Here is a 26,954-nt window from a genome sequence, read left to right as displayed (position 1 = left end):
TAGGGCTAATCAGGGTAAGTTTGAGTCAAAACAGTATTGTCCTCCCAGCAAATAAATGTATCATGTGAAGTTAGTTTCAGCAGATGAACCCAGCAGTTGGCCTTGAAGATTGTGCAAATTGGTCTGTTCTGGGTGACAGGATTAAGGCTGGAAATGTCAAATCTTCTTTGGGGGAATATATTTAGCCTGTTTATGAATATATCTCTATGTGTGCATGTAACTTACAAATACAGATGTGTACATACACATAAAGAAGGCTCAAATTTGTGAGATCTAGGATATGTGGTTTTCTTTTTTTGTGTTTTTTCTTTAAGCATTCATTTGGCTTCATTATAAATGAATACTCTTTTGTTCCTGATTGTCTTTTCTCTGTATAACCTGAGTTGAGATCTTCCTTGCAACACAAGGTCCCTGTCACCCCTTGATGCCTCTGGCTTGGAGCAATGCTGGAACATAGCAGCAAGGGGCACATGTCCCTCCTGTCCCCAGCTGCTGCCTCTGTTACCCAGGCCTCTGGCTGTTTGTTTGCTGAGAAGTGTTTTATTGCTGGTTTGGGGTGAAGGAGAAGGATCTTAGTAATCAGTCCAGGGAAGACAGAAGACGAGGAAGTTGGACAAATTCATCATATTCTGTAGCTCAGTCTTGATACAACCAGAATTGGTCCTTAACAACAGAAAGCCCCGTTTCATGTCTGTTATTTTCCACTCTTCTCCAAATAGCAGTCTTGACACCCTGCAGGATATCAGCCACAATCTTAAGGACTTGAGAACTCAAATTTTTGTCTCAGTTCTAGGCGATGTATTTGTGCAGTGAGACACTTGACTGCATTAGGGACATCTCTAGAAACTCGAGCATCTTTCAGGATGTCGTATCCTGCAGCCAGAATGTGGTGAGTCAGCACCAAGGATAGCAGAAGTTTAGTTACTTCCTCCTCTTCACTGCAACTGCAGCATGTCACTAGATACAGCTCCCTCCTGTTGAGTAACTTTTGATGTCAGTTCTTTTTTTAATAGTTATTCAGTTGGAAGCTGTCTGTAATTTTGGACTGCTTATGAGGCTTTTTTTTCTTAATATCATCATCCTGGGGAATCTGTAGAAATGGTAAAGATGTAGGCCTTGGCATAGTGCCTTAACTTCCAAGGTTTGTTACGATGTTAGGAGAGCTGCACCCCCTCAAAGTTGGAGTACTGTAAAGAAAAGTGATATGGAAAAGTGGGACAGATTATGTTCACAACTGCCAAAATCAATGACAGAATGGAGCCTTCAAAACTATCTGCCATGTAAGGAGTAGTTTTGGAGCTCTTTTGGATTGTTTCTGGATAACTTATCACCTAATCCTGTGTGAAGAAAGGAGAGAGACTGGGCTTGACTTCAATTCCTGTGCATAGAGGGATAGCTTAATGACAGTGTGCTTTGTGTTTGTGGGAGGTAAGTCAGATTTATCATGTTTTGTTTGTTGTTTTTTTTTTTAATTGGCATTTCTGCTACGATCTGTCTTCTTAACACTCCAAAATAAGTTGTTAACCTTTATTTTAAAACTAAAGAAAAAAAACTCCAAAACCCCCTTCTCCATGCTCTAAATGATATGTTTTAGAAAGAACTTCTATTTCTGCTCCCTTTTCCTTTGTTGAAGTTCCTGGCCAAAGCTACATGTTTTGATAGTTTAGTGCTGCTATTAGTGGATTTCTCTCCGGGAAAACTGCAGGCACAGGGATGTCACCCTTCTTAGGCAGGTAGGAACACACAAGCCACATGCTGACTGCTCCCGGAGGGCTGGATTGCAGCCAGTGGTGCTCAGTGGTGAGACCAGAATGGTGACAGCTCTGATCTTGTGTTCCCAAAGCTCAAGGCAGAGCTTACTTCATCATGGGAACTTAGGCAGAATGGTAAGAGAACCAAAGGAAGGAAGACCAAGGAGGAGCTCAGACTGTTACCTAAAATGACTGTAGATTTTTAGGTGTTAAAATTGTAGGGTGGCAGGAGCAAAATATACCATGAAAAATGAGACTACACTATTAAACTGTCTCCTTGTGGTGACCACTTGTGAGCATCTCTGCATCTCTACAGACAGGTTTGAAATCTGTAAGAAATCCATTTGCGAACTTTAGGTAGGCCAAACCCATGGTGTGTCGCTGATGTGGGAGCCCAATGACTCTATGCTCATTTTGGATTTTAGATATTCGTTATTGTGTTTCAATATGTAACAGTTACAGCTTTGTCCTCTCCCATGCTTTTAGTTTTTAAACTGGGGCTGCAGCACACTTTCAAATGCCTGTGTTACGGGTTCCATGCAATTTTCATGAAGAACCCAGACAACAAAACTTATGAAGATTTAACTCAGTGTTGCCTTTCACTCTGTCCTGCAAGTGTTTGGAGGAGAAAAGAGGGAGAGATGAGAATTGCCTTGAAGTCAGCTGGAATAAGCAACATGTCCTTGAATTCACAAAAGCTCAGTGTCTGAGAGGCAGCACATAGTGGTAATAATGAAATATTCCAAGTTAATGCTTGCAGGGCATTAACAGTGAGTGCTCTGTAATTGCACTCAGTCTTGCCACTGATTTTCTTTATGTGAACCTAAATATTTTAGCTGTATCTGAGACTTAGCAGCATTTCCTACTCTTCCACACATCTTTCTCTTGGGAGGTTAGCAGCCACAGCATATTGATCATCACCATTTGACTGGGACTGGCCTTTTCTCTCTTGTGCTGCACCTTCTTGTACAGCTTCAGTTGTGTTCATCCAGCAAGCTAATGGTCCAAGAACCCAGTGCAAGCTTCTCGAAGAAGCTCCAAGGTTTTTACAGATCTCAAATACTTATCTAAGATGACTGCATGTTGCTGTATCCCCAAAACCAAATACTCCTCCTTTATTGGAGATAATGTCTTTGGCTGGATGAGAATAACAAGAAAACAGAATGTGGCAACACTAACATCACAAATAGCTCCCTATTTACAAGCTGCATTTGGCTTGTTTTATTCTTTCATCAGGTCATTTTTCCCAGAAGTGACTAACAGCTCTGGGAATCCCTCAGTTTTGGGTTATAAGAGTTAATAATGGGCAATGGAGATACCTGATTTCAGAGGGCAGGAGGGGTGTGTCCTAAAGCTGTAATCCTTTATTGAGTCTCCCCAGGAATAACGTATTAGTCTTTTAAATGCTCATTTGACTCTGGCTGCAGCTAATCCTGAACTCAAATCAGGCATTTCTTTGTGTACTGCCTTTCATGCACATATGTGGCTCAACACAAGTCATATCTCTCCATCACACTTCCTCATGGAGGTGGACTTGTTATAAGCATTTGTAGCATCCTGCATTCCAATTCCCTTTCCTGTGTTTAGTTATGGTATTTCTGTTTTCAAAGAGACTAGTGAAGATGAAGAGATTTGTCCTTCTGTTTTATAAATTGCATGTTTTGCACTCCCAGTGTGGCGTGCTTACTAGTATAATACACCTGGCGGACAACAGCTTTTCTTCCTTACTGTTCCAGTTAGCTTCATGGACTAATGTAATTTAACAGTAAGGTAATATCTTACATGGCCCATAAAGAGATTACATGATTTTGAATCTCCCTTTTCTGGTTTTAATTTTGAAATGATACTTGTTTTTGCAAACCCTTAGTTGCTGACTTTAGTTGGAGTATTTGTATAAGGGTTAAGTGCACTTCTTTGGGTACTTCAGTGTAAAGCCTAACTTTTTCTAGCTCAGATTTAAAACAGTTTGTACCAAGGCAAACAGCTGTCCCTTATTATCTTGTCCTCTGTCTGTGGGCCTCATTATGGTGGTGTGTGTTGATAAGGTGTTCCAGAGCATTGTAGAATTATTTTTGTCTAGATTCAAAGATCAAATTTTCCACTTGGACATAGTCCTTGAATGTAAAGAAATACTTTCCATAAATTCCTTAATATCCAAAGGCAAACTCAGACCTGTCTAAAATGGGAATACGGAAGCTAGCAAACAAGATTGACAAAAGGATCAACGAGTGTGGAGGTCACAGAAGCCAGATCTTACTTTTGTAAAGGTTTTTCAGCACTGCTGAAAGAGAAAAGCAGGAGCATGATTGTTTTTATTGAATCTCTCTGTAAAAGGGACTTCTTTCTTGATAACCAATTCTGACACACATTGAAAGTGAAACTCGCTGTCTCAACCTCACGGCAGAACAAAGGCCAGCAGAAGTAATTACTAAATTCTTGAGATTCAAGTACCAGAGAAATCACCAAAGTTAGCAAGGGCAGTACACTTAATTGCTTGCAAAGGTTATATGTGCATTTGCTTCCCTGATTGGAAGGCTGGAATTCAATTTAGAGTGATGCAGGATGTGACCTTGTAAAACTCAGTGCAGATTACTGATAGGCATGTGAGGGTATGGGGTCTTCCAGCTCTGCTCAGAAGGAAAGGAGACTGTGAACAGCCCATCTGCCTGTAAGAGGGGAGCCAAAGTTGAGCCTGTTGGTTGCAAAATTAAGTGTTCAGGTAGAAATCAGCCTGGAAAAGGGAAAGATGGTTATGTTTTACCTTTCCTTGTGGTAATATCTGAGGGTAATTGCTTTAGCTAAATCCTTCAGATATAAAGGACAAAAGATGTCTCAATTTGAGGGGATTTGGGTAGAAAATGAATAGGAATGGTGTTGGAGGAGTATGGATTGAAGGATTAGGACATCTAGTGTCTCTCACTGTTCAGATGCTGAGATGTTGGTATCAGCCTTTAGTAGAGTCCTCTCTGTTCAATTACAGCTATAATTCCTGGTTTTTGCTTTTTCTCTGCTGGCCACATTAAATTTCCCTTGTCCTTGAAGAAAAAAGGAACAATTTCTTAAATGTCTACCTTTATTTTTTTTTTCTTTCTTTCTTCCTTCTTTGGAAAGGTTATCATTGCCCATAAACTCTCTCAAGTGGCTGCTGGCTTGTATGCATGGCACCTTGCTAGATAGCTGTAAATTTTTTACAAGACCACCACTGTTTTCAGTGAGCTAGAAAAGTGTAAATAACTAATCACACAGCAGGACTCTTCAAAGATTCTCTGCTAACCTCTGACTTCAGATGCTGGGGTTTTTTTCTCAGACTGCCAATTTTATCATTTATAGTTCGCGTATCTGGTTTCAACTTTTGCTTGGAGACCCTCACATTTCCCCCTTCGAAATCTGATTCACCTAGACAACCCTAAAGGAAGAAACCTGAGCTATAATTGCCTCTATTTAGAAATATGGTTGCTTGTGCAATTCAAGCAACCCTACTTTCTCTGGTATTTTTCCTTTCCTTCCTCTGTCTCTTCAGATTTGCTATCATCAAGAGTTTTTAAAATATATTCACATTTCAGGCTTAAATATAAACTTAGATTAGCTACCATTTAATTAAGATAACATCATCAGGATAATTAACTTCCTAAGATGGAACAACTAAGCCCTTGTGATTTACAGCCTGTGCCTTGTGACTTTTTTGTTCTGTGCTGGAAATTCATGCGGGAGTGACATCAGCTTTGAGAGGGCTCGATGCAAAATGCCATGTCTGGTCACAGTGCCACCCCCAACCTGGCTCGCTGGTGGGAGGGACCTGGGGCTGGCTGAGGCTGAAGCCAAAGCTGGGGTAAAACTTGGTTGCATAGGAAGCAGTGCTTTTCTGGAGCTGCTGTAAGCTCTGAGCTAAAGACTCATAAATATTGTTATTTTTTCCATTCTGGTTGGGGGGAGGGGGAAGAAAAAGTGCCATATATTTCATATATTTTAGCTGTGTTGCTCCCTCAGCTCCTAAAAAGCTCTTTGGGTACTTCCATTTTGAGTTCAGTAAGGTAACCTATGCAGGAAAAACCATAACAACTTTGTATGCATTCCACAGAGCTTTGCTCCTGGCAACCTTCGAAACCACTTATTAAAAGAAATATTTCTGCACTTGTAACTAATTGTGTAGGAAACAGACTTTGGTTAGCAAATGTTTTTATGAGGACAAGCTGATTCATGCTTTTCCTTCTACTTCATAATCTATGCAGATGAATATTACTCTTATTCTTTCCATGCAGCTCTTTTAGAAATATTTTGTAGTAAGATAAAGTAATTTTTTTTCAAAAGTAACAGTATATTGACTCAGTGGCTTGAAAATGAGTATTTTGTTCTTGAATAAAATGTTTCAAGAGGAAATGAAAAATCAAGACCCATAATAAATATAGTGGTTAAGGACTGGCCGATTGGAAGTTTCTTTATTTTAGATCTAAAATATACATTAGCTGTAGGAGAAATAGACAGATGGATGTTTAGTGTATGTGGATTGGATTTTTTTCTGGAGTTCTTGATTTAGCAGATGTACAGATGAAGTCTGTAAGACAATAGTGCTGAGCCAAGGCAAAGTTGCTGAGTACAGTGCTTTTTTTTTTTTTTAAACTTATGACTCATGGGTGAATCTAAACTAGAACTATGTTTAATACTAATGTGAAATTCAAATGATGGCTTCCATGGCAGACACTGGAAATGCATCTTTGGATAAACTAGGCTTTTCCTTCCTCCTGAATGTTCTGTGGTCCTTCAAACAGTAATATTTTGCGGTGAAGGAGACTTTAGAACAAACAAAATTGGCACACTGGACTGTATTTTTGGCATGCTTGTACACCATCAACGGCTTTCTGCATTTGCTCTGTTTGCCACCTCATGCCCAATTCCTACCAGTTTTCCAGTTAAGACTCTTAGCTTGCACTTCCAAACCCTCAGCATGTTCTTGTTTTTCCACTGGCAAAAACCTCCTTGCTTAGGTGCTGTGTATACACTTTACCTCTCCGCACTGCCCTGTCCTTGGCAGCCTGCAGTGCCATCATGCCCCGAGGGACAGCGGCTGCTCCAGGGTGGCCTTGTTTGCACTACCCCTGTGTGCCCCACTGTTTGTGAAGCACTCCTGGCTGAGCACACACAGTGCTGCTCACTGTTGTGTTCAGCTGTGTTCATTCTGGATAGCTCTGATGCTGCTGCGTGCTCATCCTTTGCAGGAAGGGGGGAGTAGGGGAAGCTCACCCCAGCAGCTAAGCTGAAGCAAGGCCAGGACTGAAACCCCAGCTGCTCTGCAGCTTTTTCAGCACACTCCATTCACCCAAAACTTGAAGGGCTTCTTAGATAATCCTGGTGCATTCTAGAATGTGCTGTGCAGGCTCTGTCAGTGCCTTTGAGGAGGAGGTGAGGTCTGTGATGTTACCAGAGCCCTGCCAGTGCAGTCAGCATAATGGCTTTATTGAAGTCATTCAGGTGCCTGAGCAGAGCTGTTTCCAAGCCAAGGTATAGGCAGACTTCAAGGACAAGATGCGAGCATATCCTGAGTCCTTGCAATCAGTGACTTGAGCTGGTAACTACTAAACAGCAAGTTTGGGAGTTTTGTTTGTTTATTATTATGTTTATTGGGGTTTTTTTTTGTTTGTTTGTTTTTGCAGCAAAAGGCTGCAACTCCTTCTCCTTCCTCCCCGCTCCCAGAGTCCTGTGAGAAGAGTTTGGAGGTATGGATGCCTCCCTGCAGTCCCTGCAAAAGGCAGCAGTGGATAGGCTTCAGCTCCGAGCACCTCGGGCTGTGTTTGTGCCTGATGCCTTTGGCATTAGCTAAGAGCAGGGGACGTGTAAAGTGCCACAGTTTGCTTCACACTGAGGGTCGCTTCTGAGGCAGGGAGGTATAAAGGGAGGAGAGAGCTTTCCATGAAGATGCTTCCTCAGGCTAAACAAATGCTATCCTGTGTACTTCCCAGCTGAGGCTTAAAATAGAGATAATAAATCGATACATGTTGTGTTTTGTTTTTGAGCCTGTCTTCAGTCTCCAGATTGGCTTTTAAGTATCTTGTTGCTATGGAGAAAGAACAACTCTCTCTATGCAGTGGGTGAGGAGAGCAGCACTCCTCACAGCATGGTGCTGTGCTGCCTCTTCATCCTGCAGCTTTTTTTCCCAAGGAAATACGGATGCTACTGGTATGCTGCCATTTGATCTTGCCTGTTCCTGTGATTGATTTCCTCCCCCCTTTTCCTCATGCCCTTTATGAATGCGCTTTCACCACCTCTGATTTTTATCTCCTCAGTCTTTTTCTCAACGAGGGCTCCCTTCATTTCCAAATGAAAATTAGACTGTTAGCAAAGACTTATTTTCTCTCTCCCAGATACTTTCTTTTCTGTATTCGTGGTCAGTGGGAGATACCAGATTTGCAGTGGGCACAGGAAAATATTTTGCTATGAATACATCTGTTTCTCTTCCTTCTTTTTTTTTTTTTTGAAAGTGAAAATGAGCTTTCACTCTGGCACTACATACACAGCAGAGACAAAGGGTGTTTCTGGAGGCTGCAGCAGCATTATCATCTGCTGGTGCCTCCTTAGAGCAGCAGAGTGTGTGTCTTGACAGCCAGGCATGTCAAGAGCTGAACATGTCTGGTGTCCGAGTAGCTTTGCTCCGTGTTGTTTCCCTCACCTTGGGCTCCGTGCCCAGGCAGTGCAGGCTGCAATGCAGTTTGCTCACAGGTCATCTCTCCAATGATGAGATGATGTCTGTGCTTGGGGGAGCAAGGAGAAAGGCCAGGCCGAGGTGGTGGCAGGGAATACAAATGCACAGCCCAATGTACCCCCCTGTCCTTGGAACGTCAGGGGAAGCAGCCGCTTGTTCCGTGCTGCTGTGTCAGAGGCCTGGAGCTGCACCTTCGGATGCATTTCTGAGACTGTATTACTGAGAGCTTTTGTTTCTACTCTTTTTGTCCCCTGCTGCTAACTGGGGGACCAGTTAGGAAAATAAGAATGGTATTTTAATTGGAAAAACACAAATGAGCGGGGAAAACTTGGAATGAACCAGAGGAAATGCTGTGAAACCAAATTCACCTCCTTTGCTGGTGGTTGCTTGATAGCTAGAGACTGTTCCAGTTATTTTGAAAGGGCTCAGCTCCCACTGGGATTCTGAAGTGAACAGGCCGTTTTTCAAGGCCATCTGCTGAGGTTCTGGGTGCTGCTCATTTCTGGAGACCTCTGAAATGTAAAAATCTTGTTGTCTGCTTGTTTTGTCAATGGGAATGCCACGTGCATACCAGATTGACCCATTTTTTTCCTCTTGGTTTCCCTTTAATTTGCTGTATTAAATTGAATTTGTCTCAGTTTTCTGAATTATCTCTGATCCCCTGCGGTGTGAAGGAAGGCTGCTCATCTGCTGCTGCTGCTCTGAGCTGGTACTGCACTGTTAAACTGCTTCTTGCTCACAGTCAGTCCTGTGAGTGTCTCTCTCCAGCCAGGGAGGTCTAAGTGTGTCGCTGCTCTGCCCCTAACCCTGCAGTGTCCACGGCTGTCTGCCTACCCTTGGGTGGCCTCATCTCCTTTGGGTTTGGCAGTCTCTGATGGTGTTTCTCTGTGTAGCTCAGAAAGCAGTTCCAAGAACAAGGCTGGGTTTACCTTAGGGGAATGCAGCAGTGTGTGGAGGGCAGGCCAGTGCCTGAGGCAGTGCCAGACCTTGTGTCAAAGGGCTGCCTTCTGGAGGAACATGACCCAGTTCCTCTCGTGGGCTCCACCTGGCCTGAGCCCCTTGGCAGCCCAGCCCTTGTGTCAGTGTGAAGTGCAGTGGCTTTCTTGCTGTATTAACAAGGAAGTGGATTCTCAATTACTAATTATCAGCTTTGCCATTGTTACTCAATGTATTGAATAACAGGGTGTTGGAAACATAGGGCAGGCCAGTGTCTGGTATTCCCATCAGGGGCCCTTTTGGTACTGCCAAAAGAGAAATACTCTTAGTACTGTTCTGATGTGATCTTTAGGTTGCAATAGATTGGGACTGCATGAAGTGTTTGCTGTCATGGTCATCTTGGGAGCTGAGAGCTCAGTGATCAAAGTGTGTAATTTGGCAGAACAATCTTGGAGGCTTTTCCAGGATTCTCTGCTTGTGTCTCCGTGCCGACACTTCTGTTGCTGGGCTACTCTTTTTGGGAAACAAGCTTCTTGTTACTGAAACAATTACATTCAGTAATACCTCCAAGAGCAAAGTCCTCTGCCACACTCTCTTTATGGGGCTGGAAAGGGAGAAGGGAAAAAGGAGACTCCACAATTCAGCTTTCAAATAGTAGTTGCTAGAAAAGGAACTGCGAGCCTAGAAAAAATTTCAGTCTACATTTATGAGCAGATTTAAGTGTTTCAGAACCAGCCTTCGAAAAAATGCGTATGTATACATAGCATAAAAGTAATTGCAGTATTTCTGTAAGAACAGAAATCTACTTATCTGCTGAAGGGAATTATGGAATGCAAATGCTACATCATCATCATCTCTGCTGGCAAGATCAACCCAAGCATGAAGCTGGAGGTTGTCAGGATCTCTTGTTCCTGGGAAACACATTGACACAATAAGATTTAGCCTAAAATCTCACAAAATAACATAGAAGTGAAGAATTTCTAGTTTCTTTTAAGGCAAATAAGATGTTATACCAAGGAGTTTGATATGTCCATATTTTGATTTAAGCCTATACTTATATGTTTTGTATATGTGTGTTTATACGTAAGAATGAGCAGGTCATCCCTTTTGAGCTTGTTCCTTTTCCTGTTGGAGATGACAGAAATTTTTCTTATTGTGTTTTGCAGGTCACAGTCCCAAGTCCTTCACTAGGACCACATGTTATGATCATGTAATGATAGGTTTGATGCCTTTTCCTGATCTTAAAATCAAGAATCAAACATGGTTAGAAGAGAAAAAGGGATTTTACCTTGGTATTTATTTTAAGGATCCTTAGGTGCACACGTCCAGGTCGAATGCACTGAAAATGCCCACTGCAATACACCCCACAATAGATCTGGCCTAACATTATAGGTTTTACTAATTAGCAAATCTATCAAAGATTCGCCAATGAGAGGCTCGAGTGAGCCTCCATCCCCAAGGGACCTTCCCCTGGATGGTTCTATCTTAGTTTACAGAATGTGTTCTGGAGAGGACCTTGGGGTCTGGGGCTTTCTGATCCCTAACTATGAGGCTTCTAAGATGTTTAGTCTCCTAGCTTGACAAATAAGTCTAAGAATGTAGGCTAAAAACCACTAAGAATACAGAAGTTATAAAAAGGTATAAAAGAAAAGGCAAAAAATCATCATGCTATCAGGTTGGACATGAAGATTTTTTTTTCTCTCAGTATTAGAGCTTAAGCAACATGGTCATGAGTGCTCAGTGTGTTGTTTAAGCCCTTGAAAATGGATGAAATACCAAGGCCAGAGCTTCCCCACTCACCTGTGCTTAGGCTTCCTACCATCCAGCAGAGTTTTGGATTGTTCCTCCGTAGGAGCCCTGGAGACAATCCTTTCAGCCTTTCAAAATGATTCCCCAGCCCTGTTTAACTCACTTAACCCTTAGGCACTTTATTGAATGACGGACAAATGGCTTATTTTGACAAGGACTGTAACCTTTGTAACCTTTGTTTCAGTGGTTTTTATTGTCCTCTCAACGTATCTTGCGGTAAGAGACATTTGCGGACTTGCAAGTTTGTAAAATTACAATTATTTAGCAAACTTACACAATGTGAGCTGCAGCAATTTCATCATCAATGTGAAGTCTGTAGGTGGGAGAAAGAGGAGGATGACAAGACCTTGAAGGACTATAATTTAGTGGTTCTGTGGTGCTACATTTTGAGACCATAACCTGATGGCTCAGCAGCCAGCAAGCTCAGTCCCTCACTCCATGGTCTCTGTGTCAGCAGGGTGTTTAATATGACAGTGCTTTTTTGTGATATGAGCTGCTGACTTCTGGGACTACCAAACAGATGGTGACTACGTGAGAACACATGTAAGTGGCTGACACTGTAGATCTTGTTTTCCCCAGTTGTCGCACTGCTCAGGGTGCAGTATTTAAGGCTGGAATCAGCATAAAGGTTTCTGTCATCAAGAAAGAAAGGAAAAATAACCACCCCCAAAACCAAACCAAACCCAAACACCTTGAGGCCTTGTGGTTCTGATGCCCAGAGCTATAAGGGAGCTTGTGAAATCTCCCAGTTTGACAGGTCTGCCGAATTTTAGAGAAGGCAAAAATAATACTGCAGAGTAAATTTCCTGTGGGGTCAAGTGGTATGGTACTATTGCAAAATTCAAGCAGTAGATAAATGTGAATCTATGTAAAAAGAGGACTTTGGAAATAAAAATGAGGACCAAGGGGCTCAACGTATATAAATAAAGCCATTTACAATTTCTTACATCTTCCATTAAGGACAAAGGAAATGACAGTATAGTGTCTCCTCATGAGTGTTTGAAAGCTGCACCATAGTGTTGGATTCCTCTTTGGCAATCTTTTCTTACTCAAGTGACTGAAATCTGTCAAATTCCAATAGACAGAAACAGAACCTGATTTCAGAGTGTGTTGTCGACCTTTTTGTGAGATGGATCTCAGAATAGATCAGCCTTCTGACGTTTGTTCTTATATCAGCATATCTGCAGCTTGTGGAAATTTAAATATTAAAGCATAACGTCTGAATCATAGCAACCCCTCAGTGTCCAATGAGAAAGCCAATCTGCCTCATTCACGTGGTACATTTTACTCCATCTGCAGAAATTAGCTTTATGTGTGCTTTTTAAAGTAAAGAAAAAAAGACCTGAAAATCCAACTCTTTTTGGAAATTACGCAGTTTTGGAGCTGGCTACTACACAGGATTTTTTTGTAGAGTGACATTGAGTTTCTCAGAAAAGAATGAGGATTATTGTCTGGAGAGAAGTGCCAGTGGAGGAAAAGCAAGATCCTACAAGTTTGGAAAAATGGGAAATTTGGTTGAGATGAGCAAACCTTAAACTGCCTCAAAGTACCCAGTTGCATCCAGCAGTCTCTCTGGATACTGTGCCTGGTGCAAAGTGTAAGATAGCAGTGCAGAAATTTCAAGGCATGGGAGTAGTTGTAGTGGTAGGCACTCAAGGAGAGACATTAAGCAGACGATCTCTGGAGGCCCAGACTAAATTATTCCATGTCCTGAAGCTGTCCTTGCCTGGGATCCATGAAAAGTTCTGAACAATAAGTTGGGTTTAAAATACAGACATGGAAAAAAGGAGAGTAGTGAGGCCACATTGGCTTTTAGGCAATAAAAGTCATATGAATTAGCTAAAGTGTCATGACTAAAATGAACCTTCATGAGGAAGGGAGGCTTGGGGGCACTGTACTCCAAATGTCACTATGTCATTCTCACTTTCCCGTAAGCTGTTTGTCTCCAAAATTTTGGAGAGACAGATGCCTGGATGGAAGGACATTTAGAAATAGTTTGGTAGCCAGTGCAGATGCCCAGACAGCAGCCAGGCCCTTAAAAAGTAACAGCAATGAAGCACTGTCATATTGACCTTCTGAGCCAAGGGGAACTGCTGTATTGCTGAGATCCTGGGTTTTGTTGCTGAAGGGGTAAATGAACGTACTTTTTTAGGAAAATACTCAGAAATTTGGTTGTATATTATGCTGCTGATGAAACTGGGTAATGATTTTGTTCAGGTTATTTTTGCGTGGTTGCAGAAGGGACAATTTGCGTGTACTTTGTGCGAGCCTTTCCAGACAGTGTGTGGCTGTCCTGACCTGCTGTCCTCGGTATGTCTCCTAAGAGAAGGTGGTTAAATAATGCTGGAGTTGTATGACAGGAGTTTTGTAATGTGAGTAAATATCATCTGTTTAGCTGTAAGCAAATAAATCTTTTAAAATATCACAGTGGATACCTTAGGGGAAGAAAAAATATAGCTACTGCGTAATGCTTACACAGTGGGATCCTGGTTTGGGGGAGGGCTGTACCTGCAGTTATTATGTCTTCATGTTAATTACAAAGCCAGGAAAAGGAAATGGGAGTGTTGTTGGAGGAAATCAGTGTATTTCAAGTTTATTTAAAAATAACCAACACCTTAAAAGTCTTGTACAGTTGATCAGGAGATTAGTGTCAGGGTTTTTTTAGAAAACTTCAATCCTAAATATAACAGAGGATAGAGAGACTGCCATATTCTTGAAAGTGCTGGTGTGTTCTGGGAGCAGAGTGTGGAAAATCACCCCTACTCAATATCTCTGAAGCTGAAACCGGATAAGTCTGGCCTCTCTAAAGGACATATTGTTCCTTCTGTCACTCATATCTCTTCTGACATTGGCACTTCTAGTATTCTGATTCAAGATCTCAGTGAAGTAAAGATTTATGGTTGGTAGGTCTGAGAGTTGGTTTTCTTCCTGAATGACTTGTCTGAATGGACCACTGGAGTCCTTCTACCAGGAATACTGAAACAAAGGAATATTGTATATGAATGGCAATTGATTAAAATTTTAAGATAATTCATAATGTATGACTCTTGTCCTGGTTTCAGCTGGGATAGTGAATTTTCTTCTAGTAGCTGGTGAAGTGCTGTGTTTTGGATTTCAGATGAGAAAAATGTTGGTTTAGTTGTTGTGAGTAGGCTGGGAGAGGGGACACAAGGAACTGGGAGGGGACATGGCCAGGACAGCCAACCCAAACTGGCCACAAGGATATTCCATACCATATGGAATCATTCTGAACAAAAACCTGGGAGGGGAGCTGCTGCTGCTCAGGGACTGGCTGGGCATCAGCTGGAGGGTGGTGAGCAGTTGCATTGTGCATCACTTGTTTTTGTGTATTCTTCTATCATTATTGTTCTTTCCTCCTCTTTTTGTCCTATCAAGCTGTCTTTATCTCAACCCACAAGTTTTACCTTTTTCCAGTGCGCTTTCCCATCCCACTGGGGGGCAGTGAGGGAATGGCTTTGTGGTGTTTCCCTGCCTGCCGAGTTAAACCACAACTACATTAAAAAAAAAATGCACCTGTTTGTTCACAGTATGGATTTCTTGTCTTTTCAGCTTTGCTTTACTGTTTTGTGACCCAGAATACAGAGCTTGTTAACTGTTTAATACTGTACTGGTAGTCTTAACATTGTACTTAGTTATTTATAAAGCATGATTTAATAGATTAGTAATAGTGTTAACCAAGTCTGCCTTATTGATTTCCCAGTATAATAACAAGGAAGTGTACTGACATAGTTAACTGTACAGATAATTAATGGCTGCATGTTTGGAGCCAGATGCTCTGCTATGATAATAGTGAAATAAGTGGAGTTTTGCCAGCAAATAACTTGGCCTGTTTTCTGTTTGGCTGTCTGGAAATGCATTTTTACTTCATCAGCCCCAGTGTTTTGAAAGATCTGTCTGCAGGTATGTCATGGTAAGATGGAAGCTATAATTTCTAGGAAATAGTAGATGTTTAGGGTGTCTGGTGAGTGACAACACTGGCACTGGGCTAGCTGTCCCATTGTGGATGGGTGCATCCCTGGTTGATGGTCTTAAGCCAGTAATAACCAAAGACCTGATCTGTTGAGTTGGTATGGTTTGTTTTTTTTGAAGGGGGAGGTATGGCATATCAATTAATAAATTAAAAAGCACCTTCCTGCGTACACAGGGTTTTAAATTGGGAAGCTGGTATCTATTGCTGTGTGAAATAATAATTTTAAGTAGCTGAACTAGAAGAGTGCATGTTGACATTCTGTTTGTGCATAAATTCATTCTTAATGTTGTAGGGCATAGTTGGATGCAGGGAACATTAAAAGAGCTTGACAGCATGTAAACCAAGATTCTGGTGTCCAACAGGAGGTGAAATTCACTTTCTTCTAATCGTTGATTAAAATTTTATTATCAGACTTTAAAGATATTGGTGGGGCAGCTCTTCAGGGATGAACAACCTAAACATGTGCCTTCCTGTTTCCATAGCAACACATCATTTTCATCCTTTCCAGGCTGCCTGGATTGCATTGTGTACTGCAAGAGTATTAGATTGAGAAGAGCTATATTAACAGCTCACTATTTTCCCTAAACCTTGCTATTAAATATTTTTGTTTTGGATGATGATTAAAATAAAAGTAGTTGTGATTATTGTGCTTTTTTAGAGAAATAAATCATGACAGCAGAGCAGGAAATGAGACCTGGCAACTGGGATAAAGTGTTTTGGTCCCATTCCTTGACTGCAAAACTGGCAATTCCTGCGACCATGCAAATCCCCTCCGTCAATAAGGTCGAGGTTTTTGCAGGTCTAGTTCTCGGTCTGGTGGTAATTGTTAAAATCTTTGGATGTGTTTTTGATTAATGTTGTTTAAACTGTTGGAGAGAACCGAAGCAATGTAGTAAAGGTTAAGGCTATAAATGGTGGCCATTAGCAGGGATCAATTTTCCAGCACTGTGGATCATGGCCTTGGAAGCACATTTAGAGGTGGCATTTTCAAGCTCAGCGTAAGCGATTTGGTAACTTTCCAGGATATTTGAGGCAATTTCAGACTGCAGCATATTCATATTTTGCTGCGAGCTTGAAACTGTTCTGTTGGATTTGGAATGTCAAACTTGTCTATCAAGTCATAGAACTCTTAAGACTGGGACAAAGCATCTCATCATTTTCACACAGTTCTCAGCTGCTGTGAGCACAGGAAAATCCTTTTAAATGCATATCCTTTGGATAGAGAAATACCTTTTAGAAAGATGCATCTTTTGTCTTGTCCGTAAGAGATGAATAATTCAATATAACCATATACAAATGTTTGTTACTCTCTATGAAAAAATGTGTGCACCTTATTCTTCTCTTGGTTTATGTAGTGTCATTTTCCCAGTGATGAATCTTTGTCAAATACAGCAATGTGCTACAGTGTTTTCTGAGCTGATTGCAGGTGTATCTTCTGTTTTGGCGTTGTGGAGGCTTAAATCACCATTCAAACTGTGAATTTTAAAATGCTATTTTAATGTTACCACTATACAGTAAAAGAAGCAAATTACCATGAGGAAGTATTTAAACAATGCATAAAGATGCAGATCACCACAATATTTTCCTTTGGCCTTTAGGATGGTTAATTTTCTATTTCTCTAATTGTATCCTTTTTTCCATGGGGTGTTGCGAGGCGTGTCAATAAAAATCGAGAGCTTTCACAGTAGTTGTCGCTATAGTTACACGGTGCAGCTCTTAGCCTCCTGCTCAGAAAGTAAACCTCCTGCAATCCCCCCAAATCCTTTATTGGCAGAGAAAGATTGAAAGAGACACTGCTGGTGAGCAGGTATAGAGCAGATTCTCTGTTGCACTGACATCCTTGCAGCTAATGCTGTCTTCACGCAGAGGTCTGCAGAAATGCTGCGTGGATGAGGACAACAGGGAGAGCGGACAAAAGAGATCTTCTTGGGGGAAAAGAGGCACTGGACACAGAAAATGCAAGAGAAGAAATAAGTACCAAAATGAACTAAAAATAATCTCAGTTCATACATGATATTTTCTCCATAAAAAAAGGACTAAGTTGCCTTTTACAGCCCTGTGAGTCGTAGCCCTCCACAGAGGCAGAAATGTCACGCTCACAGGATGCTGCTGTTCTCCTGACTCTGGAATTCAATGCTTAACTTAATCCTCAGGGCCTGTACAGCACGAATGTGGAAATCAATGCTGACACCTAGGAATAGCTTTTTGTCTCAACAGATCCCATATGCATTCAGGAGCCCTCAGATGGCTTTCAGCGTGGCTTCTCTGCACTGAACTTACTTAACTGAGTTCTGCTTTCACTCTGTGTTTTCTTTTCTCTGTCCTGAATGGCCATTACTTTAAGGATGTTGTGTGAATTACTGCTGTAAACTGTGAATTTTTAAAATGTTCCCTGGGATAGTCAAATGTTCCTGGACTGTAGATGGAAAAAAAAAATCACTGAGAAGCATTTTCCCAGGAAATCACTCTTTAAAGCAGGCCTAAAAAAGTCACCTTTGCCTTAATGATTCCTTCCTTAAGTTCTTCTCATAACTGAATAAAGTAATATGGGTTTGTTTCTTATCAGTCACCATTTGAGAAAGGTTAGTTAAGTGCATGATGTCTCATGTTAAATGTGACTTCATTTTTTCAAATGTATTCTAAATACACAGATGAACCAAATAACACCTTCAGGGTTTTATTCACTTCTTTTTTCAAGTTCCAGATTTACAGAGCACCGTGAACCTAACCCCATGGATGATTAAATACAACAGAGATTTTTAGAGGTTTCTCATTATTTATTTTAATTACACGACATCCATGGGCTCAAGGTGAGGTCAGACCATGTAGTAGACCCTTGGGCTAAAGAGATAACAATCTAAAATAGCTAAAGTAGTTAAAATGAGGTGGGAAAGTGTAGAAAGAGCATGGTCAGTGAGTAGCCTTCAGCCAGTAATGCAGCACTCAGGTTTAGTCCCCTGCTGTCTGCTGCTTCTTGTGATGGTTTCTGCCATTTGTCAGCGGGAAGGTCTGACCAGATCCCCTCAGAGCTCAGGAAGGAGGATGATAATTTTGCTTTGTGCAGGGTAATTCTCCCTCTGTAATGAGAAAGTTTAAAGTCACATGGCTAAAAGGAGCAAAGCATCAGTATCGGAAACAGCTGGAAATGGAGGAATTAGTCATGACTCAGGGTTTTGCTTTCAGTTGCACTCAAACCTTTTTCCTTGTGGCTTCTTTTCTCATTTCAAGGATAAGCAATTGGTCCCCTTTGCCTTTCCCATCAAGGCTTGCCTTTGCTTCTTAAATCCTGTTAAGACCTTTGCTGGTTACCAGTTGGAGAAGCAGCTTTGAATCCATCCATGTAGTCAGCCTGAAGGAGAACTGGTAACCTAATCACATTGCCAGCTAAGTAGTTTTTGCACCTCCTGGGACTTGGATCGAGCCAGTGCATGCTGACAGGAGGCTGAACTTGACTTACATTGCCTTGCAGAGGGGAAGTTGTGGTCAGTATCATGTTAGTCAAATGAAACCTTCAGAAATAGAATTATGCTTTGGGCTGAATACAATGTTGTCATTGTTTAATTGTCCCCTGGAGAGCAAAAAAAATTGCTCAGTAGCAAAAGCATCTCTTGCAGAGAGAGCAAGAAATATTTCTGCCTGAGAGAGCTTCGGGAGCTTTCTAAAACAAATAAAAAAACCCCAACCAAGCCAAAAAATCCACAACACCTAATTAAAAAAAAAGAAAGTGCTGTGGGAACTGTAGACTAATTAATTAGAAGGATTTCCTAAGAAATTTCTGAAAAGGATAGCCTTTCATGCTGGAAAGTAAACAGTTCCATGAGCAACCTTTCAGCAAGCCATGCTGGCTAGGAGAGAAGGTGTTGAATATCAGAGCAACCGAAATTATTCAAACCATATTTCAACACAGTGCTTTAAAGTGTTTTAAACAATAGCTACTACTTAAACATAAGAATAATTCCCATTTCCTAAGAAATTACTCCATTGTGATGTTTTTCCTCCATAATAATAGGCATTCTCATGCAGAAATTGGTAACAATCCATCAGGTAGTTGATTAGGAAGTCCCTTTGGTGTATATTTGAATGAACTAAGTACTAAAGATGCAGTAAAACTAGGAAGGCACATCGTGGTGCTTACTGAAAGGCCTCCTAATGCAGAGCTCATCATCTTGCTATAGAAGGTTTTGTTAGGTGCACAATATTCTGAGCTTTCTGTGCATAGATGACATTTTGGAGGATCAGGTTGCATGAGTATGTTCAAAATTGTTTAAAGATTCAGGGGACAGTTGAAATCTCAGTGGGTTTCTGATTTTGCCTGGGAAGCATCTTATTTTTCAAAAAGCTTGATGTCTCCTGACAGCAAGTTTGTAAAGCAAATTAGGCTGGGCAGCTGGGGCAAGGTCTGTCTGCTTTAACTTTAAACTATGCCTGAGCTGGTCAGATATCTGTAGGTAGTGGAGAGGAAGAGATGGGTTAAAGGGTGGTAGAAGGATTCTTTTGACTTCAGATACTTGTCTTGGGTGAGATGAACCCCACTCTGAAACTGCCTGTTTGTCACTTGAGTGTGAGATGATTTAGGTTCCTCAGTGAAGGATGGCTACGTGAATGCATAGGTACATACACCATGGATGTTTTGGGCTTAGGCAAATTGAATCCCACGTCCCGAAACTCAGGTACTCCAAAACAACGGTGAGCATCTCCACAGGGATGTGTGCAGAGATAGAAATCGTGTTGTGCTACAAATGTAAGGTCTGAAAGCATGAAATCTGTTAAGCAACCATTTGTAGTTATAGGTAGAATACGTCTGTATATGTACTTAGACATATTTTGGAAACACAAATGTCTAGTGTAGTATTGCCACTGGTGTTGTAATCCTTTTTAATTGTGGTTTTTTGGACAAAAAAAAAAAAGACACATGGGTAGCTGTGGTCATCTTGAAATACTTTGACCTGGATGGTTCTTGTATCCTTTGTAGTATTTTAAAGTAAAGATTATGGTCTTTATTTTTAACCTTTCTGTGTCAATAATTATTACAGAGCTTTAAAATGCTGATAAGCACCTCCTCCCCACTCCAGCCCCCAAGAAAAAAAAAAAAGAAAATGTAAAGAAAAATGATACGGTTCTTATTTAGGGCATGCAAGCGTTTTTAAATCTTTAGATTAATTTGGAACATTAATCACTTCTGCTAGGTTGATTTGATGCTTAAAATTCTTATTCTTGCTTCATCTATTCCTGAATAGATTTAAGAAGCCTCCATTCTGGGTCTGGCTGAGATGGAGTTCATTTTCCAGCATCAAGAGAATGGCATTTTGGTTCACCCATGAACAGAACTACAGTTCTTGTAGTAAGTGAGCCTGAAGAGTAAAGATCTCTTGGCTGTACTGTACAAGGAATATTTTCATGATTGGTGTTCAGCAGACTTTAAGTTATTACAAAACCAGAGAAAAAAACGTTTCAAAGTTATTTAAGAAAACATCTCAATGTTGACTCTGTCGTCTTCATATTTGGTTGTTCTATTTTCCAGCAGTGTAAGGAATAAATAGAGGTTCTCTCATATTCCTGTTGCAGGTTAGTGAGAACTGCTTGGTATAGTGTTCATTTGTTTGTATGTTATATACACAGTCCTGTGGACACACATCCATGTCATCCATTGCTTTTCTTGCTGCTTACTGAAGCTTGCTGTTTTAGCAGAAGTTTGGGCTGATTGGGTTTTGGTCTTTTACACTATTTTCTCAGTATCATTATCATACATAACTTAAAAGCTTTTCATGCTACTGCTTTTGCTTTGTGAGTAATGATAAATATTTGTCACAGGTCCAAATCTTGCCATAAATTCTACCTAATTCTTTTCTGTCTACCTTTCTTTCTAGGCTGCTTTCTATAGCTGCTCCTGCTGTGTAATTAGTCTAGTGCCAAATATAAAATGAAAGAAACTGGCTTTCTGCATCAACACAGGAAAGAACAGTGAGGCCAATAAATGGAGACCCTGTATTTCCATGGTTCTGTTTCCTCTAAAGTGAGGAGAAAAAAGCTCTTGACTTCTTAATTTGGTCAAATGCTGTTTCAGAGATAGAAGTGTTTGTTTTGTTTGGGTTTTTTTTATTTTGAAGAATACTTTGATATTCCAAGTCTCTAGCAGATACAGTCCTTCCAAAATGGTGTCAGATATTCCTGTCTTCAATCCAGCTAGTTTCTTGTTCTCCCTGAGGTTATGCAGAGGATCAGATGGGATAGTGCTGAACGGCATCTCAGGGACCCAGCTTGCATTGTCCATTCTGGTCTCTGACCTTCTGGAGCTGGCGTGGTGCCTCTGAATCCCTCTGCCCATCAGCTGTTCTCCCTGTTGGTGTGCCAAAGCGAGATTTTACTTTCCAACCTCAGATCCCTGCAACTGATGCGTGAATGCTGTTTTCACTACAGCTAATTTGCCAGCACCCAAAAAATGTAGCAGAGCAGAAACTTTGTGAAAATATCTCACAACATTGATTGCAGGAATTTTTCATCTCAGAACACTGTTTTTCGCTTGCCTTCTTCCAAGGACTGACTTGATATATTCCCTCTGTTACCCCCAGTTCAGAATTTAGGTCTTACACTGATGGAGGCACAGTGGTGAGGTGTCCCCAAAATGTACCTTGAGCATTTTTTTTCAGTGATGTTGTTTGCCTTTCCCAGTCAGAACAATTAAAATGGTGTCACTTGGCACCCAGTGGCATCCCAGATTCTGCCAGCATTTCTTTCCTTGCCTTGTGCACTTCTAGGGGAAGATTTGGCAAGAAGGATGTGAAGAGTAAATTTTTGGGTATCTGACCCACAGAGGAGAGTGAAGGCAGAAATGTGAAGAAGCTGTGCTGCAGCAGGGTTATTTCCTGACTAACTGGCCTGAGTGTGTAAAAGGTGTGTTTGCACACCCATAATCTACTCCGTGCCACTCAGGGCTGGGGTGTCTTTAGCCCTGTGTGTTGCTTGAAGTGTTCGTATTTTGCCAGCTTGGTATTGAAATCTAACAGCTTTGTTTTCCAACAAGAATTATGGATTTTGTAATGAAATAGTTCAGTGAATGAAAGTAAAGGAGAATAGAGTAAAATTTGTCCATACAGATAAAAAAAGGTAAAAGTTAGCAAGCTGTGCTTTATGTTTTGCCCAGAATCTCTGTTCTCCACCAGAAGTGATGTCAGAAACTGTTCCTATCCAAGCAAACTCGCCTTGGCTTTTAACACATATTGATGGCAGAACTCTTCCTTTGCTTAATATCAACAAGCAATTCCCCTAGACTTCACTCAACAGTCATGTATGGTTTTGAAATGATGATTGGAGAAGCTGATCCAATCCTGCCTTATGGGCACTTTTCTTTGAGGCTGTCTGCTCTGATTCTCTTCCTGACCGTTTTTAATTCTTACGGTATGATACTTGGTTTTAATTATAGCTGGCAAAGCCTGTTCTCCCACTCTTTCTTGTGTAGCAAATATTGACCATTTGCTTACTTTTTCCAGAACACTTAGTGAAATATGACACTTAGTGAACTCTTGCTCTGAAAGTACAGTTAAAAGAATAGAGTTGTTATTCCTACAGTCCTGGTCTTCTTAGCTATTACCTGTGAAGAAAATTTGTGTGTCCCATCTGGTACACATTATTTGTCTCATTACTTTGCATAAGTTTCTTGACAGAGTGATATGGCTGAAGTTTCTGATCTTTTCCTAGCCCTTAAGAAATGGGAAGAGTTGGACCACTTGGGAAGAGCTAGACCACTTGGGTCCTGCTTTGCAGAGATCAGACTAATGGCTTAGCCATGTAGATGGGACTGAGGGTGCAGTTTGTGGTGTTAATACTTTGCAGTTTGGGGTTTTGTTGTGGGTTTTTTTGAATCGTTTTTCTTCAGTATTCAACAGTTTCACTTGCAATTAAAAGTTAACACCAGCCCAGCCCTGCACAGCCTACCTTGGGTAAGAGCACTGTGTTTCATCAGCCCTTCTGAGAAAATGTGACTTGCCTTTGGTGCACACACTTGATGTAAACCTCTCTATGGTTTGTGTTTGAAGTCTGAATCATGGGAATTTTTTTTCCTATTTTTTTTATTGCTTGCTTTCATCTTTTGTCACAGCTCTGTCAGCTGTCTGTTTTCTTCTTTGAAAGGGTCCTATTAGTTCACAGAACTATATTGTGTGAGACAGAGGGGAATGGTGGCTGTGAGTGGCGTCAGTGTTAACGTGGGGATGTTACCAAGGTGTTCACTTTTTACTCTTTTCCCAGGTGCTCAAATGACCCAGCCCTTGTTTTATCTGAGTAGATCTAGAGTCACAGTGATGAGTATAAAAGTCTCTGTAACAATAGGCACAGACTGAGACAGACAGACAAGACAAGGCACATGACCCACAGGAGTTTTATTGGATGTGCGCTTGCACTACAGTACAGTGTGGTGTAGGCACACTTAAACTGGGTACAAGTGGGTTAACTCAAGTACAACAGTTGCAGCACAGAGGAAACTTGTAATCCACAAATCCTGCCCAGAAAGGAGGGTTAGTTCACCCCGAACTCTCTCTGACTACAGCTATGCTATAGCTTGCATAAGGCTAGGTATTTTAAAGCTCTTGCAGCACACGTGTATTACAGTGCTGTCACTGTTACGGCTGCACTGTGACACTTGCAGGGGTGCCATCATCTGAACCATTGTCATACACCAAGATTACAGCTTGGAACTTTGCAAAATAAGGCATCCTAATACCATCACTGCTGAGCTGCAACTGCTTTTGTTGTGTGGCGATGTTTGCGTAGCTGTGAGAAAATCTACCAGTTCAATCAGTAAGATGGAAACTCAGTCACCACTTGTCTCCTTGATTTTTCTCTTTGCATTTCTAACACTTTAGCTTATGACTGCTGGAATTGATCTCAGATTACTTGTTAAGCATGGGGGAAAAAAGCCCTCACTTGTTTAATATCAACAAGCATTTTTTTTAGACTTCACTCAACAGTAATGCACATTCATGTTGTGTGTCTTGAAACTTGACCAAAATGCAGCCTTGCAATTGCTAAAGGAAAATGAAAGGGGAAAAGTTCAAACTAAAGCCCATTTTAACACAAAGCTATTTTACACAAGATGTCCATGTGGAAGGTTTACACATTTCAATTCTTGGTTCTGAGTTGGAGAATTGTATTCTGCAGAAAAGGACACCTTCAGAGATAAATCCCAGAACGCTCACTTGTGTTCAGTGCAAACAGCCCTTCAGAGGAAGAGAACAGCAGTCAGAAGAGAAGAAACTGCAGGTTAATGTGACCATTTGGACTATCTCTTCAGCTTTTGCTATATCATAAGTGTTTTTTATAAGATGCCAAGGACTGACAGTCATCTATAGCCTGGTCTATGTGATCGCCGTAAAGCTCATGCTTGTAAATAGACCAGTGTTCTACAAAGGGTTGCCTTATGAAATATGTTAAGCACCAAAGCATTTCCAAAATATCCTTTTCCAACCCAGCTGGTCTTCCTTGATGAGAGAGATCCTGAGAGCCCAGTGGGGTCTCTTGTTTCTGACTTCAGCCAGCAAAGTAGGAGGAAGCACCATTTCACCTCCATGCACCCGCTCATCTTGCTGACTGTCCTTTCTCCTGCTCTCTGATTTGCTTAGTGCTGTGAAAGCTACATGTAGGACTGGAATGCAGCTTGAGGGGGCTCTCAGATTCTTGCTTCTGCTTTCGTCTATGACTTTTCCTAGGCCTGTGCTGAAGATGCCCTTCAGTTCTAGGTCTTGGAGGTAATGTTGTAGGTCAGATGAATCACAGCTGTCCCCTCCTTTTCTTTGTGTCATCACTTACGTCAGTTTGAAGTGCGTGCAAATTTGAAATGGTAATGCTTTACTGCCCGGAACTCATGGGCACAAATGGCCACGGCACCGTATGGTCCCATGGGACACTTGAATGACTCGCACTCTTCTAGATGAGCTCTGACATTCTGCCTTGAGTGGATGACCTCTTACTAAGCATATAGGTATAAGGTATTTTCTGCATGTTCTGTTTCACATAGTACAGAGGGTCATGAGACTGCAGTCTCTGGCTCTGTGATGAGATTGTGATTGTCTAGTTCTGGTCATACAAAGTTAAAGCACTGTGACATATTGAATGCCTGTCACTGGGAGAGGCAGGGATGTAAGTTCTGAATGAATGTCACTCTCTGCCATGTCTGATATCCTGATGGAACAGACATTAGTGCCACGGTCAGAGCCTCAAGACAAATCTCTCCATTAATTAATTTCTGTCAGTTGTTTTTGTCCTGTACTTAAGCGAGCAAAATTCAAAGATTTTCTTGTCTTCTACAGGTGTAAAAAAAAGCATCTTTAATGCTTAATCCTCTCTGCACTGCAGCTGCTTCGTGTATGATATAATCCTCATGTATTGTCAGTGGACCAGTTACGTTCAGTCTTGCACAAAGTCGTGAGCCCAGGTTTTGTTCTGTGTTGAGTTGGAGATGCTTTCCTGTTGGGAAGGAATTGACAGTTTTGAGTCAAACCAAAAGAAAAAACTTGTGCAGCACCTGTGAGCTTTAGACATAGTTAGTACCATTCATGTTTCCCCATGGAAACAGAAATGTGAACAGATAATCCTTGCAGTAGATTTCTGTCCTTGCTACCTACACACAGCAAAGCAACCATCTCCATCTTACAGGGCTTCAGTTCCACCACAAAAACTACAAGGGTGGGGCAGCCAAGAAATCTGGAGTTGCAAGTCTGTTGATTTTAAATCCTAGCATACAGTTTTCTGAATTTCTTCCTCCTCTTTTTTTTTTTTTTGTTTTTTTTATTTTTTTTTTTTTGCTTCAAAATGACAATGCATAACTGAGAAGGAAAAAATAAATTCTATCATAAACTAGCCTGAGTGGTAACCTAAACTGTTTATTTGATGTAATGTGGAGTGATTCTTTCAAATAGATACATACTAATTTGTGCAGTGAACCATTCAGCTCCTGCTTTGAAGTGCCCTGTGAGAACAGAATGAAATTTCTATTGTCATTGTAATTTGGCAAGATAGCACTTCCTCTAGGGGTGGGCTCAGTTATTTGCCTGGTGCTAAAAACAGTGCACAGGAAAATGCACAGCATGTTTGCATGGATCTGCTACGGCTTTTTTTGCTAAGTAACATCTTACTGTGTATTTCCCCACTTCTCTGCATTGCTGTGTGTGGGGCTCCTTCTCCAGGTACAGTTTTCAGGCTGTGGCAGATGTGCTACATTGCCCTTAGAAATGATCTTATCATAAACATGATTCCTTCCCCTTCCCATTTTGTAACTCTTGGCTGCTTATATACTGTGGAAACGAGAACAGAAAAGATTAGATGTGCTTTGTACTGTCTTGTGTTTGCAGTTTGTGGGATAGACACTGATATTGAGGCACGAACTAGAAATTAGACTTTCCCAACTGAAATTAATTGCAAAGGAGATGTGTAGCCTTATTGCTGCATTTTGCAGTACTGCACATGCCTAAGCCCATACCAGGCATATTGTATTCTCCATTTGATTTTCTGACTCTCTTCAATAGGTGGTTATGGATTGTAATTGGATATTCTGGCAGTTGGCCTTGAGGCCCTGACCCAGTTTGAAGTCCCTGCTGTATTACACAAGATACAAACCTAGCCAGAGAGATGGTCCTACTAACAAACAGTGCTTCTGCTGGGAAAAAATAATAGTTCACATAAGATACTAGTTTAGAGCACCAAGTCAGAGATGTCCTCATAGTGTAGGCTTTGTTCCTTTGTTATGATGAATTGTTCGAGGACATTGAAAGTTGTTCTTTCC

At 41.2% G+C, this 26,954-nt stretch overlaps 2 protein-coding genes across 9 annotated transcripts in view; one reads left to right on the top strand and one right to left on the bottom strand.

Moving 5' to 3' along the window:
- SERGEF (secretion regulating guanine nucleotide exchange factor) overlaps positions 1 to 26,954 on the top strand; it is a 142,090-nt gene that overhangs the window by 108,130 nt on the left and 7,006 nt on the right. Inside the window, exon 11 of one of the 7 annotated variants that reach the window (XR_006017820.1) lies at positions 20,419 to 20,522. The exons of the other annotated variants lie outside the window; for them this stretch is intronic. The gene's annotated coding sequence lies outside the window, so the exon portion shown is untranslated. The remainder of the gene's footprint in view (positions 1 to 20,418; positions 20,523 to 26,954) is intronic. 7 annotated transcript variants of the gene reach the window in all.
- The window catches only part of KCNC1 (potassium voltage-gated channel subfamily C member 1), a 125,049-nt gene continuing 121,636 nt past the window's right edge, over positions 23,542 to 26,954 (bottom strand). For both annotated transcript variants that reach the window (XM_042038752.1, XM_042038756.1), the window contains one exon: positions 23,542 to 25,639. In XM_042038752.1, coding sequence (XP_041894686.1) covers positions 25,458 to 25,639 — 182 coding nt within the window. In that variant the 3' untranslated portion in view covers positions 23,542 to 25,457. The remainder of the gene's footprint in view (positions 25,640 to 26,954) is intronic.

This window comes from Corvus kubaryi, unplaced genomic scaffold (genome assembly GCF_017639235.1).
Source record: "Corvus kubaryi isolate FWS band 111438036 unplaced genomic scaffold, C.kubaryi_AGA036_p1.0 37392, whole genome shotgun sequence".
NCBI lineage: Eukaryota > Metazoa > Chordata > Aves > Passeriformes > Corvidae > Corvus > Corvus kubaryi.
Note: the sequence above shows the minus strand (reverse complement) of the source record. Positions and strands in the feature narration are given on the sequence as shown.